This window comes from Somniosus microcephalus, chromosome 13 (assembly GCF_052327205.1).
Source record: "Somniosus microcephalus isolate GS21.2 chromosome 13, FLI_Smic_1.0, whole genome shotgun sequence".
In the NCBI taxonomy this organism is placed as follows: Eukaryota; Metazoa; Chordata; class Chondrichthyes; order Squaliformes; family Somniosidae; genus Somniosus; species Somniosus microcephalus.
The window spans coordinates 9,672,571-9,688,167 of NC_140999.1; the positions used below are offsets into that span (position 1 = coordinate 9,672,571).

Genomic DNA, 15,597 nt, shown 5'->3' on the forward strand with positions numbered 1-15,597 from the left:
TTTATAGATTGTGTTTAACCCCTTCCTACCCCAGGCTCTCTTTGCTTCCCGGTTTCATTAGACCTGCGAGGTGACATTCTTCCCAGCTGTCCATAAGGAAACTAGAAATGAAGACGCGCTGCCCCCTTTGAACATTTCAGTTCCCACTTGTATCGTCGCTGAGCTTTATAATCTGATACTTTACCAGTTTGTCCGTCAGGATAATCCAGCACTCAGAAGGTTAACAAAATGGCCTGTTGTGATCGTTATCAGCTGGGATTTGCTTACAACACACAGCCAGCTAATTCTGTACAAGTGCATCCGTCCTGTTAGAAGGAAGGGAGACTCCCCAGTGGCTCATAGTCCATATGTGAGACTAGGTAGTGAATTTTGGCAGGCCATTCTGTCATGAGGGGCATAGCATCTGGGCCTGATTCTGTCCTCATCCAGCGTTCGCACTTATGCTTTTACATAAGAACATAAGAACTAGGAGCAGGAGTAGGCCAATCGGCCCCTCGAGCCTGCTCCACCATTCAATAAGATCATGGCTGATCTGATCCTAACCTCAAATCTTCTATCACTCTGCATCCACCTGAACCCATGTGATCTCCCGGGAAAGGCGAAAAACCAGATAAAGACCCAATGGCCAATTTGGGAGAAAAAAATCTGGGAAATTCCTCTCCGACCCATCTAGGCGATCGAAATTCTTCCAGGAGATCACTCTGTCCCTATATTTTCTACAGTACTTACCTTCTGTAAAGGCGATCTCCACCCCAGCCAGGAACAGGAATAAAACCATCTCCTGAAATCTAACACAGAATTAGAACACAGTAGGAGCAGAACAAGGCTACACGGCCCCTGGGCCCACTCCACTACCCACAGGGCCATGACCATTCCGAACCTAGACTCATGTCCAATTTCCTGCCCGCTCCCCGTAACCCTTAATTCCCTTTACTTCTAGGAAACTATCTATTTCTGTTTTAAATTTATTTAATGATGTACCTTCCACAGCTTTCTGGGGCAGCAAATTCCACAAACCTACCACCCTCTGAGTGAAGAAGTTTCTCCTCATCTCAGTTTTGAATGAGCAGCCCCTTATTTTAAGATTATGCCCCCTAGTTCTAGTTTCACCCATCATTGGGAACATCCTCACCGCATCCACCCGATCAAGCCCCTTCACAATCTTATATGTTTCAATAAGATCGCCTCTCATTCTTCTGAACTCCAATGAGTAGAGTCCCAATCTACTCAACCTCTCCTCATATGACCACCCCCTCATCCCCGGGATTAACCGAGTGAACCTTCTTTGTACTGACTCGAGAGCAAGTATGTCTTTTCTTAAGTATGGACACCAAAACTGTATGCAGTATTCCAGGTGCGGCCTCACCAATACCTTGTACAACTGCAGCAATACCTCCCTGTTTTTATATTCCAACCCCCTAGCAATAAAAGCCAACATTCCATTGGCCTTCTTAATCACTTGCTGCACCTGCATACTAACTTTTTGAGTTTCGTGCACCAGGACCCCCAGATCCCTTTGTACTACAGTACTTTCCAGTTTCTTGCCATTAAGATAATAACTTGCTCTATGATTTTTCCTGCCAAAGTGCATAACCTCACACTTTCCAGTATTGTATTCCATCTGCCAAATCTCTGCCCACTTACTTAGCCTGTCTATGTCCCTTTGCAGGTTTTTTATGTCCTCCTCACTCACTACTTTCCGTCCCATCTTTGTATCATCTGCAAACTTTGATATGTTACACTCGGTCCCCTCCTCCAAATCGTTAATATAGATTGTAAAGAGTTGGGGACCCAGCACTGACCCCTGCGGAACACCACTAGTTACTGGTTGCCAATCTGAGAACGAACCATTTATCCCAACTCTCTGCTTTCTGTTAGAGAGCCAATCCTCCACCCACGCCAGAATATTACCCCCAATCCCGTGATTTTTTATCTTGAGCAATAATCTTTTGTGTGGCACCTTGTCAAATGCCTTTTGGAAGTCTAAATACACTACGTCCACTGGTTCCCCTTTATCCACCCTGTATGTTACTTCCTCAAAAAACTCAAGCAAATTTGTTAAACATGACTTCCCCTTCATGAAACCATGCTGAGTTTGCCCTATTAAATTATGTTTATCCAAATGTCCCGTTACTGTCTCCTTAATAAGGGGACACAGGATAATGATCAGGAGCAGTTATCTTGGCTGACTTCCCCCTTCCTTAATCCAAGAGTGCCGAGCCCAATTCTAGTTAACATAGCACTGACCTGGGGATCTTCCTGTGCTGTAACTCACAGCAGCACACCAATTGGTGCATTTACCTACGACATCACTGGGGGAAACTTCCTCAGAAGGCTCTTGACGGAAGAACCAGAAACGAATGCTGACTTAGCATTTTTGCTAAACATAAAGCTGAAATGTTTGCAGCGTGTGTGAAGTTAGGAAGTGTCTCTGATGATCATGTAATTATTTAAAGCTGTAAATGCTCATTGCACGCTTCTGAAACTGATGGATGTTCGCTCAGACTCGCACATGAACAATGCCCATGTGGACAAGGCGTACATGGGACCTCTTCCTCTCCACCCCTAGAAACTTCTGCAAGTATGCAGCAGGACCATCAGCATTTGATAAGAGATAAGGCAGGTTAACGTTACAGAGCTGGCAAAGGATCTCAATCTGAAATGTTAACCGTTTGAGATCCTGATTGAGCTGCTGTGTAATATAGGCACCTTCTGCATTTATTTCAGGTTTCCGTATTACGGTTTTCCCCCCCTTTTTATCTTTTGCTGTTTTCTGTACTTGTTCTCCTACACAGCACAACACAATGCACCAGTGACATTTACAACTACCCGTCTCATTGTACAATGACATGAAGAGTGACAGTCCAGTATGGGTTAGTTCCACAACAATAGGCTAGATAGAAAGAAGAGAGCTTCCAGCAGTTCAGGGGGTAAATGCAATGTCCATTGTGGCACTGAGCCATATGGACCAGCAAAGTCCCAGATTCCATTACCAGTCTGTTCACTACAATTGTCTTCAGTGCCCCTCGACGAGGGAAGGGGGGAAATCAGCTGTGGGTTTTGTTTTATTCATTTATGGGATGTGGGTGTCGCTGGCAAGGCCCAGCATTTATTGTCCATCAAATTGCCCTTGAGAAGGTGGTGGTGAGCCGCCTTCTTGAACCGCTGCAGTCCATGTGGTGATGGTACTCCCACAGTGCTGTTAGGGAGGGAGTTCCAGGATTTTGACCCAGATGAAGGATCGGCTGATATATTTCCAAGTCAGTATGGTGTGTGACTTGGAGGGGAACTTGGAGGTGGTGGTGTTCCCAAGCGCCTGCTGCCCTTGTTCTTCTAGGTGGAAGAGGTCGCAGGTTTGGGAGGTGCTGCAGTGCATCTTGTAGATGGTACACACTGCAGCCACGGTGTGCCGGTGGTGGAGGGAGTGAATGTTTAAGGTGGTGGATGGGGTGCCAATCAAGCGGGCTGCTTTGTCCTGGAAGGTGTCGAGCTTCTTGAGTGTTGTTGGAGCTGCACTCATCCAGGCAAGTGGAGAGTATTCCATCACACTCCTGACTTGTGCCTTGCAGATGGTGGAAAGGCTTTGATTGTTCTCTCATGATAACGTGCTAGAAATTGCATGTGTCTGGACATTGGGGTGAAAACAGGATTCAGCCTAACTACATTTGCATGGTGGAATAGCCAACCAAAGCTTACTCTCTTCCCATATGATGTTGAGCCAATGGAGGGCAAGCAGCACACCTAGAACTTTAATTTAGCAAGAGGCAACTATTGAATAGTAGAAGGGAGGAAATTGGCAGGGGCGGGGGGGAGGAAATTGGCAGGGGCGGGCGGGGGGGGGGAGGAAATTGGCAGGGGCGGGCGGGGGGGGGAGGAAATTGGCAGGGGCGGGCGGGGGGGGGAGGAAATTGGCAGGGGCGGGCGGGGGGGGAGGAAATTGGCAGGGGCGGGCGGGGGGGGGGAGGAAATTGGCAGGGGCGGGCGGGGGGGGGAGGAAATTGGCAGGGGCGGGCGGGCGGGGGGGGAGGAAATTGGCAGGGGCGGGCGGGGGGGGAGGAAATTGGCAGGGGCGGGCGGGGGGGGAGGAAATTGGCAGCGGGGGGGGAGGAAATTGGCAGGGGCGGGCGGGGGGGGAGGAAATTGGCAGGGGCGGGCGGGGGGGGAGGAAATTGGCAGGGGCGGGCGGGGGGGGGAGGAAATTGGCAGGGGCGGGCGGGGGGGGGAGGAAATTGGCAGGGGCGGGCGGGGGGGGAGGAAATTGGCAGGGGCAGGCGGGGGGGGAGGAAATTGGCAGGGGCGGGCGGGGGGGAGGAAATTGGCAGGGGCGGGCGGGGGGGGGAGGAAATTGGCAGGGGCGGGCGGGGGGGGAGGAAATTGGCAGGGGTGGGCGGGGGGGAGTAAATTGGCAGGGGCGGGCGGGGGGGGGAGGAAATTGGCAGGGGCGGGCGGGGGGGGGGAGGAAATTGGCAGGGGCGGGGGGGAGGAAATTGGCAGGGGCGGGGGGGGAGGAAATTGGCAGGGGCGGGGGGGGAGGAAATTGGCAGGGGCGGGGGGGGAGGAAATTGGCAGGGGCGGGGGGGGAGGAAATTGGCAGGGGCGGGGGGGGAGGAAATTTGCTGGGGCGGGGGGGGAGGAAATTGGCAGGGGCGGGTGCAGGAAATTGGCAGGGGGGGAGGAAATTGGCAGGGGCGGGGGGGCAGGAAATTGGCAGGGGCGGGGGGCAGGAAATTGGCAGGGGCGGGGGGCAGGAAATTGGCAGGGGCGGGGGGCAGGAAATTGGCAGGGGCGGGGGGCAGGAAATTGGCAGGGGTGGGGGGGAGGAAATTGGCAGGGGGGAGGAAATTGGCAGGGGCGGGGGGGAGGAAATTGGCAGGGGCGGTGGGGGGAGGAAATTGGCAGGGGCGGTGGGGGGAGGAAATTGGCAGGGGCGGTGGGGGGAGGAAATTGGCAGGGGCGGGGGGGAGGAAATTGGCAGGGGCGGGGGGGAGGAAATTGGCAGGGGCGGGGGGGGAGGAAATTGGCAGGGGTGGGGGGGAGGAAATTGGCAGGGGGGAGGAAATTGGCAGGGGCGGGGGGGAGGAAATTGGCAGGGGCGGGGGGGGAGGAAATTGGCAGGGGCGGGGGGGAGGAAATTGGCAGGGGCGGGGGCGGGAGGAAATTGGCAGGGGTGGGGGGGAGGAAATTGGCAGGGGGGAGGAAATTGGCAGGGGCGGGGGGGAGGAAATTGGCAGGGGCGGGGGGGATGAAATTGGCAGGGGCGGGGGGGAGGAAATTGGCAGGGGCGGGGGGGAGGAAATTGGCAGGGGCGGGGGGGGAGGAAATTGGCAGGGGCGGTGGGGAGGAAATTGGCAGGGGTGGGGGGGGAGGAAATTGGCAGGGGCGGGCGGGAGGAAATTGGCAGGGGTGGGGAGGAAATTGGCAGGGGTGGGGGGGAGGAAATTGGCAGGGGTGGGGGGGAGGAAATTGGCAGGGGCGGGCGGGAGGAAATTGGCAGGGGGGAGGAAATTGGCAGGGGCGGGGGGAGGAAATTGGCAGGGGCGGGGGGAGGAAATTGGCAGGGGTGGGGGGGAGGAAATTGGCAGGGGCGGGCGGGAGGAAATTGGCAGGGGTGGGGAGGAAATTGGCAGGGGTGGGGGGGAGGAAATTGGCAGGGGTGGGGGGGAGGAAATTGGCAGGGGCGGGCGGGAGGAAATTGGCAGGGGGGAGGAAATTGGCAGGGGCGGGGGGAGGAAATTGGCAGGGGCGGGGGGAGGAAATTGGCAGGGGCGGGGGGGGAGGAAATTGGCAGGGGGGGAGGAAATTACTGATGAAGGATCTATTTAAGATCCATGAAATGACTTATATCCTATATGAGTGAAGCAATTTGATTAATCACAACTGATGAGGAAACCTACCAAATGAGTTGTGGTCAGCCCCATGGGTATATGTTTTACAGCTCATGGCTCTACACGTATTCTGTTTGCACCATACTTTAGGAACGAATCAGTAAAGAAGCGAGTTAAATGGTGCAGTGCATTCCTTAGTGGTTTGGTTGAAGGCAATGTGGATGTTAATGAGGCTAATTATTGAAGTGTTCAGAGAAATGGAGTCATCACATGCAGAAGAACTTCCCTACACAGTGATGTTCCACTTTTAATTGAGAATAATATTAAATCAAAGCTCCCCCGACAGCTCAGTTGGTAAAGGCAGTTCATGCAGAGGGTTCCATCCTTGTTTTCAGTGCCCGAAGGCTTGGCAGCGGAAAATTCAGCCAGAGTTCCCACGCTGTGGGGCAGGGTAATTTTGACTGTGCGATATTGTAAAATGGGGTGATAGTGAATCGGAAACCCATTGTATATCTCTCCTGAATTTTAATTCCCATTGCTATTGTATAAAGTCAAAATTACCCCTCAGAGTGGGAACTGGATATGTGCTGGTAGATTTCAGAAGAACGACTCTAATGTCCTCCTCAGTCAAATAGCCTATAGGCACTCACACACGAAGTATAGCCACTTGGGCGAGGCATTGCAGGGCAACTGACGTGTGTGGATCTGTGCTCTATCACATGTTCCTTCTTTTGGGAGAATATTAGAAAAAGGATTATAAGCTGACTGCACCTCTCATGTAGCGAACTACCCATTCGCAGAGATGCTGTAAATGGGCAGATGATGAATTCAGATCTGGTGCTGGGTGTTTTCGCAAGGTCATGGCAAGGAAGGAATCATGCCATGGGCCACAGTATCAGCAAAGATTTAGCAGAACGTTGTGTTGCCCCTGGCCGTGGATGGTAGAGGCACCGAGAGGGAAAAAAAACAGGAGAAAACAAATGTCAAAAAATGATTCCTCTTAACCTAAGCATATGGAATCTCAGTTTGACTCACCTGCTGTTATTTTCCTCACCATTTGGAAAGAACTGAATTTTGGTCAGTTCTAAATCAGGATCTGTTTCACTTTTGTCAGTGTCAGCAATGGCTCAGTGGGTGGCACTCTTGCCTACTGAGTCAGGAAGGTTGTGGGTTCAAGTCCCACTCCGGAAACTTGAGCACAAAAATCTAGACTGACACACCAGTGCAGTACTGTGGGAATGCTTCACTGTCAGGGGTGCTGTCTTTCGGATGAGCTGTTAAACCAAGGTCCGATCGGTCCTCTTAAGTGGATGTAAAATATCCTACGGCACTATATCAAAGAGCAGGGGAGTTATCTCTGGTGTCCTGGCCAATTATTTAACCCTCAATCAACAGCAATAAAAAACAGATTATCTGGTCATTATCACATTGCTGTTTGTGGGAGCTTGCTGTGTGCAAATTTGCCACGTTTCCTACATTACAACAGTGACTCCCCTTCAAAAAATTTGCTTCATTGGCTGAAAAGGCGCCACAAAAGACGCTATGGAAATGCAAGGTTTTTTTTTACTTTATACCATTTATTCCTGTTATAATTTGTGCACTGTAATGTGGTCCTCAGTATTCCCGAGGCTCACAACTACTTTAAGTGAGCGTACTCTGGAAATATACTCATTTGTTATTCTTGACTGGGCACAACAGAAGACGATAGCACATTTGACGAATGAATTAAAGATGATTCCACTTGACCTTCACTACGGAGAAGGACAAGAGCTGCCATGTCATGAGAAAACCTTCATTGCCAAGTCACACACCATCCTGACTTGGGACACATACCACCATTTTTCCCCCCCCCATCATCGCTGGGTGAGAATCCTGGCATTCCCTACCAAACACCATTTTTCTATTCCATGATTATGGGAGCACCATCACCATAAGGACTGCAGGGATTCCAGAAGGCAGCCCACCGCCACTTTCTCATGGCTCCTACAGGTAGGCAGTAAATGCTGCCTTGCCAGCCTCACCCACATCCTAAAAACAAATATACATATAAAATCTATTACATCAGAATAATTTTTCCACTTTAAAAGGAGAATTGAACAGCATATAAATAAAATGGTATCTCAGGCTTCCAATGATTGGGCTTTGGTGAAACCAATGGTCATGTTTTCTATTCTATTCCATTCACTTTCTGATCCTGTTCCAGACAGCACACCAATCCTTCATAATGATCTATGCCGGACACAGCAAGGTATTTTTTTTTCCAGATGTGATGGACCTACTGTGCAATTCCAGCATTTTCTTTTTTTCCAATTTCATTTTCTGGCTGTGTGAATCTATCTCAGGACAACTTGGAACAGCACCTCATCTTCCGATTAGGCACTTTGCAGCCTTCCGGACTCAATATCAAGTTCAACAATTTCAGATCATAACCTCGGCCCCTATTACATTTTTACTTATATATTTTTTTCCACCCCTTTGTTTTGGGTCTTCCCTTCACCCCTCTCCTTTTTTTCCCTCTCTCCTACATGGCAGCTCTCTTCTCATTCTGCCAGTACACTTCACACCTAATCTGAGCCGTCTTTTGTCTCCACTGTCCTATCACCATCTCGTCTGGTTTTGAATACCTCTTAATGTCTCTTCACTTCTCTTTTGTTCTATCCCAGCCCTGCCTTCGATCTATTTTATTTCCTTTCCAGTTTTGAAAAAGGGTTCACCCGAAACGTCGACTCTTAATTTCTCTTCACGGATGTTGCCTGGCCTGCTGAGTTTTTCCAGCATTTTCTGTTGTTACTCAGGACAACTTAAGTTTACTCTAGCACTGTGGAGCTGAATCCCAGCAAGAGTTAACACATGGAAGGGGGAGGAAGAGAAGAGAAAGTTGCTGAAGAATGGTTGACATTAACAAATCAAAGAGTCATGCGAGATAACGTGAATTTATATTAGCACCTCTCAGAACAGTATCTGTGTTTGGTTTGTGATCGATATTAAACTGGGTTGATCAATTAAAACTGGCTAATCCTCTTAATCGTAGCCTAACCTGGTAGCAAAAGAACATTTTCTTTTATCTAGCATTCGCATACTAACCTAAATGAATACTGTACCTATCATTGCCCTTTCTACATGATCTCTGCCTGAATGTGTCAGTGGTCCTAGTTTGTGGCATAATTAGATCAGCCATGATCTCATTGAATGGCGGAGTAGGCCCGAGGGGCTGAATGGCCTCCTCCTGTTCCTAATGTTACTATGTTATCTGTCAGGGTTTAACTTAACACGTGTTCCGTATTGACCATTTTTTATACTATTTACCATCTTACACACTTCAATTGGTTCCCCCTTTCAAGGCTGAAAGACCTGATTTTCTTTAGCCTCTCTTCATAACTCAATCCCTCCGATACTAAGGAGCAGCTTCCTCACGGTTCAAAGGCATAAACAAAATGAATGGATAATGTAGGCATGTTATTCACTGATGTACACTTGACTCCGGATTTCTTGAGTGTCGTTGATCTTGTACACAAGGCTCAACTGAATACAGAACTTTAATTTATTGTGCAGTGAATGGGGGTCTAATGCATAGAAATGATGGTTTGTGTTTATCCTAAATTCAGATCAACACACAGCTAGGAGAATGGAAAAATCTACTGGTACTGTGTGAGGAACTCTTCTAAAGCTGGTGTTGAGATGGTGGTTGCGACAGGGGCGGGGGTTAATTATATTGTTCCCCCCTTCTATTCTCTGCCTCCCACACACACCATTGCCTGAGAGAGCGGATCTCATGTAATTCAGGGCCGATTAAAGATTGAGCTGGGACTTTACTTGTGGGGTGGCGGGTGGGCTTTACCTATCGGACAAGTCAACCACCTATCTAACAGAGCACCATCGCCACTGCAGCACCTCAAACGACCAGTATGGGTGCAATAAAAGCAGTCTTGCCAGCAATGTTCCCTTTAAGCTGCACAGCGCTCCAGGGATCCCGCGCAGCCGGCTTTTCAATACAAAACCTGCACCTGCGCAGTATTTTGAATGGCAAGCGCAACCCCCTTAAAGGGGCTGTGTGACGCCAAAAAATAATTACAGGGAACATTGCTTGCCAGTGTGGCTCACGTCCTGTGAATAAGTAGCTAATAATCTGATCATTTTCATAAATGGCATAACCTTAAAATTAACATAACTGACATTTTTATTAGGAATGTATAGAATTTTTACAGATTTCAGCAAGTTTAATGACAAAATTAATCTCAAACAGAGCACATGTAAAGTTTTTAATATTTAACAGAAGAGTCTCAAGTGAGTGATGGCGCTTGCTCTCTGGCCACTTTATACAAGGTGTGTAAGTTACTCAGGCATTACTTTAAAAAAAAAATCTCCACAGTCGAGGTGCTGAACAGGAAAACAGTCCGAGAATGTAGATTACGGTCTCTCCATCTTCATAGCCATCATTTCCATTCTTCTCACGCACTGGGAGCGTACTGCAACACCAATCGATCAAACTCATTCTCCTGTGCGGACAGTTCAGAACACAGAATTACACGATCATCAGAATAGTGAACATGTAGGGATAACCGTGTTTCCCATTTAGTACGCAGACAGTAACAGAGGACTGTAGCATAGAAACATAGAAGATAGGAGCAGGAGTAGGCCATTCGGCCCCTCGAGCCTGCTCCGCCATTCAATGAGATCATGGCTGATCATCCAAATTCAGTACCCTGTCCCTTGATCCCTTTAGCCTCAAGAAATATATCTAACTCCTTCTTGAATATATTTACTGAATTGGCCTCAACTGCCTTCTGTGGTAGAGAATTCCACAGGTTCACCACTCTCTGGGTGAAGAAATTCCTCCTCATCTCTGTCCTAAATGGCTTACCCCTTATCCTTACGACTGTGACCCCTGGTTCTGGACTCGCCGACCATCGGGAACATCCTTCCTGCATCTAGTCCTGTTAGAATTTTATGAGTTTCAATGAGATCCCCTCTCATTCTTCCAAACTCCAGCGAATATAAGCCAACAGGGATGCTTGGTCTGTGGCCGGAGTTCCTGCACATGTTGCTAAGCAACAGGGAAGCCTGGATTTGTTGCTGTGTACGGAGCTCTCGTACCTTTTAAACTATACCTCTCTGTAATCTGGACTTTGATAAACCGGCATCATGCCGGTCCCGTTGGTGCCGGATAATAAAGAGTTTCCTGTACGTCATTCCTGCCATCCCAGGTATGAGTCTGGTGAATCTCCACTGCACTCCCTCCATGGCAAGAACATCCTTCCTGAGATAAGGCGACCGAAACTGCACACAATACTCAAGGTGTGGTCTCACCAAGGCCCTGTACAACTGTAGCAAGACATCCTTGTTCCTGTACTCGAATCCTCTCACTATGAAGGCCAACATACCATTTGCCTCCTTAATCGCCTGCTGCACCTGCATGCTTACCTTCAGCGACTGGTGCACAAGGACACCCAGGTCTCGTTGCACTTCCCCTTTTCCCAATCTATTGCCGCTCAGATAATAATCTGCCTTCCTGTTTTTGCCACCAAAGTGGATAACCTCGCATTTATCCACATTATATTGCATCTGCCCAATCACCCAATAGCAGAAACACAATTCACATTGAGAATCACTGCACGTAGTTCACGTACACGCAGATGAAAAGGCGATACCAGGTCATTGCACTCATGGATTCCTGCTGGAAGGATACTGTAAAACCATACAACGAGCTGCCGCCTTTTTTTTTTTAATAAACATATTCGTGCTACACTTGCGCCGCTGGGTAGTCTGCCCGGGATTGCAATGCTGCCATTGCATTTTGTTCTGCATTCGGCTACAGAATCACAAAGTATAGTCGACAACTGCAGACAGCTTGTACAAGGTGCCCTGAACCTGCGGCAGGGTAATGTCCCCGGGGTCATGCTTTGCTGGGTCTCGCTCTCTATATGAACATAGCATCACAACCAGTGCTCCCTCTAATTTTTTTCGGTACGCGGCCCATTCAAATTTCCCGGCATGCGCGGTTTTTCCATTTAAAAGCTGGTGAGTCGGCCTGCGCAGGCCCACCAGACCGCAGTGCAGCTTAACGGGAACATTGATTACAACTATTCTTGTCAATTCCATGAAGTCAGTGCAACAAACATCCCACCAGGATCATATTTGATGTTGCTCCCGATGTCAATTATAGCAAGACTAGTGTTCTGCAATATGAACAATACTCTCCCCCCCTACTGCAAGATTCTAGTGCCCCTCCCTCAATAAGTAGACTGCCAATATTTATCCCTCAATCAACATCACTAAAAACAGATTATCTGGACATTCTCTCATTGCTGTGTGGAAATTGTCTGCCACGTTTCCTACATTACAACAGTGACTACACTTCAAAAGTACTTCACTGACTGTAAAATGCTTTGGGACATCCTAATGTCGTGAAAGGCACTATATAAACGCAAGTCTTATTTTTCTAATTTAATTATTAAGTACACTAATGTGCTTTGTGCCGAGACATGGATTGGTCAGAAACACGGCCACACAGGCCAACAAATCAAGCTTGAATAGAAACACTACGCGAACAGAGGCAGAAAATTTGTACGTCATAATGACATTGACAAAAGCCTGAAATGCCTCTCGCTTAGTTGTAACTATTCTGTGAGCCTCAGGTGGTTAATTCGACCGGAGAGGGGTTTTACACAGAGTTTACAGCACAGAAACAGGCCATTCGGCACAACCAGTCCATGCTGGCGTTTACGCTCCACTCGAGCTTTTATCCTCGCCTGATGTCCACACTAAGCATTTATTACCGAATACCCATATGCTGGTTTTAGCAATTCCGCGCAAGGGGAAGACGCAAGCCAATCACAACAAATTCCCCAAATCACTGCTCTAGCCAAGATCAGCTCTACTTAAAGACTAGGGATCAAATGTAAGACTTTCCTGATTTGGAAGCATTTATCCTACTGAAATGAGCATCCCTTATTCAACTAGAAAGTTTAATTTAAGTTATTAAATTTACGGCCAGTGGTAATACAGGTTTGTGTTATTAGCTGCTTCACATACCTTGGCCATATATTCTTTAACAAACGGGTGCCCTCGGTGTCCATCCTTCAGCTGGGAGAGGTAGCGGTTACTAACCTGTTTATGAAAAGGAAGAGCGTATTTTAAGCCTGAGATGGCATCGCCAACAGCAATGGATAGTGTCTGGCATCATTACCATAGTTGGTAACATTTTTAATCGTACTTAGCCGGCTACAGAACAATATACCACGTTAAACCATCGTCCTTTCAACACAGTGACAGCGCTGAGTAGATTTCGCACTGAAGAGTCTCCTCAGTTCTGATGACGCCCCCACCCCCGAAATGTTCTGCTTTCAGGTGCTGTTATGTGTGCTTAGTATTCCTCCTGTTTAAATCTCTACAATTTGATTCACTGATGCCGACAGGCTGTGTGGCAAAACAGTCTTTGGCGTTCTACAACGTGAACATTACCCAGCCCAAACAAGTTAGGATGAAAAGTGAAAGCCGGCATGGAAACAGGATGATTAATGGAATTGAGGCATCCTCAAGCCAACTTGCAGTACACAGTAGGTCCACAGTACAATTTAATCTGTTCACACAAAAACATTTAGAACAGCCAAGCTCACCGTGCAGTATACTGTATTTGGAATTATTCATATTATTAGTGCAATGATAGTAGCTTAAAAAAACAATGGGTGTAGTAAGACAAAGAAAGGAAGTTGGAAGGGGGAGGAAACAAGATTCAGTTTAATAAATACAGTCCCCACCATGCATAGCGGGCGCAGTCGTGAACACCCGCTATACGCGCTGACCAGTGTAACCTGACGGCAGAGATCCTGGAGGTGACTGTTAACAGCAGTTAAAAAATGGCACGTTAATTCCATAAAGATGTAACTGTAAATTCCATTTAAAACCTGCCGGCACTTTTTGCTATTGCAGCATGGGTGCGTTTTCTGTGTATTTACTCAGGCGATTTACCAAAGTCAATCCTGTCTCTGTATCCACTCTGTGGAGTGTGCCTAATCAGAGAGACAGTAAGCGTGACTTGGTCGCTGTTGGTGCCCCATCACATGGACAGTGCGAGACCCGTTTTTTTCATTCACGGCATTGCTGTGCTATGAAGGGAATTACACGTGCCAATTCTACGCTTGGAGCCGGGAAGGCTGACACTGTCACAAACTGTAATGTGACCCTGTTCAGATATTTACTCAAGGTTTGCTAGCAACCTAATCGGGATTGTAAAGAAATCACACTTCAACCAGGCGCTAACAGCGGCTTCAAACTCCCCGAAATACTAGGCGGCGCTTTTGTAATGGACGCCTATTGCAATCGGATATAGACGGCTGCCTGAGACAAGTAGGGATTGTGTAAGAGGTGGGGACTTATTGCTGGATAAACAGAATCTAATCTGCATGATGCACACATATCCTAGCCAATTCCTGTTTCCCCCACCCACCCGACCCTCTATCCCAGGGATGCGAAGACCAATTTCAGTGCCCCAACATCACCCCTGACTGAGGTAAGCTAATTCAGCAGAGATTCAACATGGGACACCACTCGTCAGATTAGTTCAATTCCACAATTAGTTCAGCCGTGGCTCAGTGGGCAGCACCCTCGCCTCCGAGTCAGAAGGTTGAGATCAAGTCCCACTCCAGAGAGACTTGAGCACAAAAATCTAGACTGACACTCCGGTGCAGTGCCGAGGGAGCGCTGCGCAGTCAGAGGTGCCGTCTTTCGGATGAGACGTTAAACCGAGGCCCCATCTGCCCTCTCAGGTGGACGTAAAAGATCCCATGGCATTATGTCGAAGAGCAGCAGGGGATTTATCCCCGGTGTCCTGAGCCAATGTTTATCACTCAAGCAGCATCACTTCAAAAAAAGAGATTATCTGGTCATTAGCACATTGCTGTTTATGGGATCTTGCTGTGCTCAAATTGGTTGCTGTGTTTCCTACATTACAACAGTGACTACACTTAAAAAAAAAAAAAGTACTTCATTGGCTGTAAAGTGCTTTGGGATGTCTGGTGGTCGTGAAAGGCGCTATATAAATGCAAGTCTTTTCTTTCAAACTGGGTGGTGCACTTACTCACTAAGCCATAGGGGGGGGGAGCTCTAGTTCCTTGTTTACCAGCAGCATATTGACATATAAGCCTTACCTCAGGAGCCTTGCCCAAGTGCTGTGAAAGTACAATGAGATTGATGAGAGTTTCTGGATGACTGCTGTCCTGTGGGAATCAAAGGAAAACAGGAGGAAAAGAATGGTTTACCATGCCAAGAAGATTACAAACCTGTGACTCGAGTTTTACTTCCAATGGAAGGGAGTGGATCTGAATTATTGTCTAACTGAAAGAACAGGGTAATCAGAACATCAAGTGCTCAAATAAGTGGGTTATTGAACAATGGAAAATTGGGGCCACAATGCAATGCTGCTGCTGTGGCACCAGTACAAAACCGATCTGCTGCACACTTTCATCACAAGCTGGTGAGCTCAAGCCTGTTTGGAGATGGAAACATAGGAACAGCAGGCAGCCATTTAGCCCCTCGAGCCTGTTCCGCCATTCAATTACATCATGGTTGATCTGCTCCATATACCCGCCTTTGGTCCATACCCCTTAATACCTTTGCTTAACAGAAAGCTATCAATCTCAGATTTAAAATTAACAATTGATCTAGCATCAATGGCCTTTTGCGGAAGAGAGTTCCAAACTTCTACCGCCCTGTGTGTGTAGAAGTGTTTCCTAATTTCACTCCTGAAAGGTCTGGCTGTAATGTTTAGACTATG

The 15,597-nt window shown here is 47.9% G+C and overlaps 2 protein-coding genes across 5 annotated transcripts in view; both read right to left on the minus strand.

Moving 5' to 3' along the window:
* LOC147108039 (CTD small phosphatase-like protein 2-B) overlaps positions 1 to 121 on the minus strand; it is a 31,126-nt gene extending 31,005 nt beyond the window's left edge. For 3 of the 4 annotated variants that reach the window (XM_086004470.1, XM_086004468.1, XM_086004466.1), the window contains exon 1: positions 30 to 121. In XM_086004470.1, the coding sequence (XP_085860596.1) occupies positions 30 to 94 (65 nt within the window). In that variant the 5' untranslated portion in view covers positions 95 to 121. The remainder of the gene's footprint in view (positions 1 to 29) is intronic. The other variant, XM_086004467.1, reaches the window with a different exon arrangement.
* A 9,949-nt stretch (positions 122 to 10,070) lies between these two features.
* The window catches only part of cope (COPI coat complex subunit epsilon), a 29,272-nt gene continuing 23,745 nt past the window's right edge, over positions 10,071 to 15,597 (minus strand). The window contains exons 8-10 of the mRNA XM_086004473.1: positions 14,972 to 15,040; positions 12,858 to 12,932; positions 10,071 to 10,321 (exon numbers count right to left, since the gene is read on the minus strand). Of these exons, the coding sequence (XP_085860599.1) occupies positions 10,274 to 10,321; positions 12,858 to 12,932; positions 14,972 to 15,040 (192 nt within the window). The 3' untranslated portion in view covers positions 10,071 to 10,273. The remainder of the gene's footprint in view (positions 10,322 to 12,857; positions 12,933 to 14,971; positions 15,041 to 15,597) is intronic.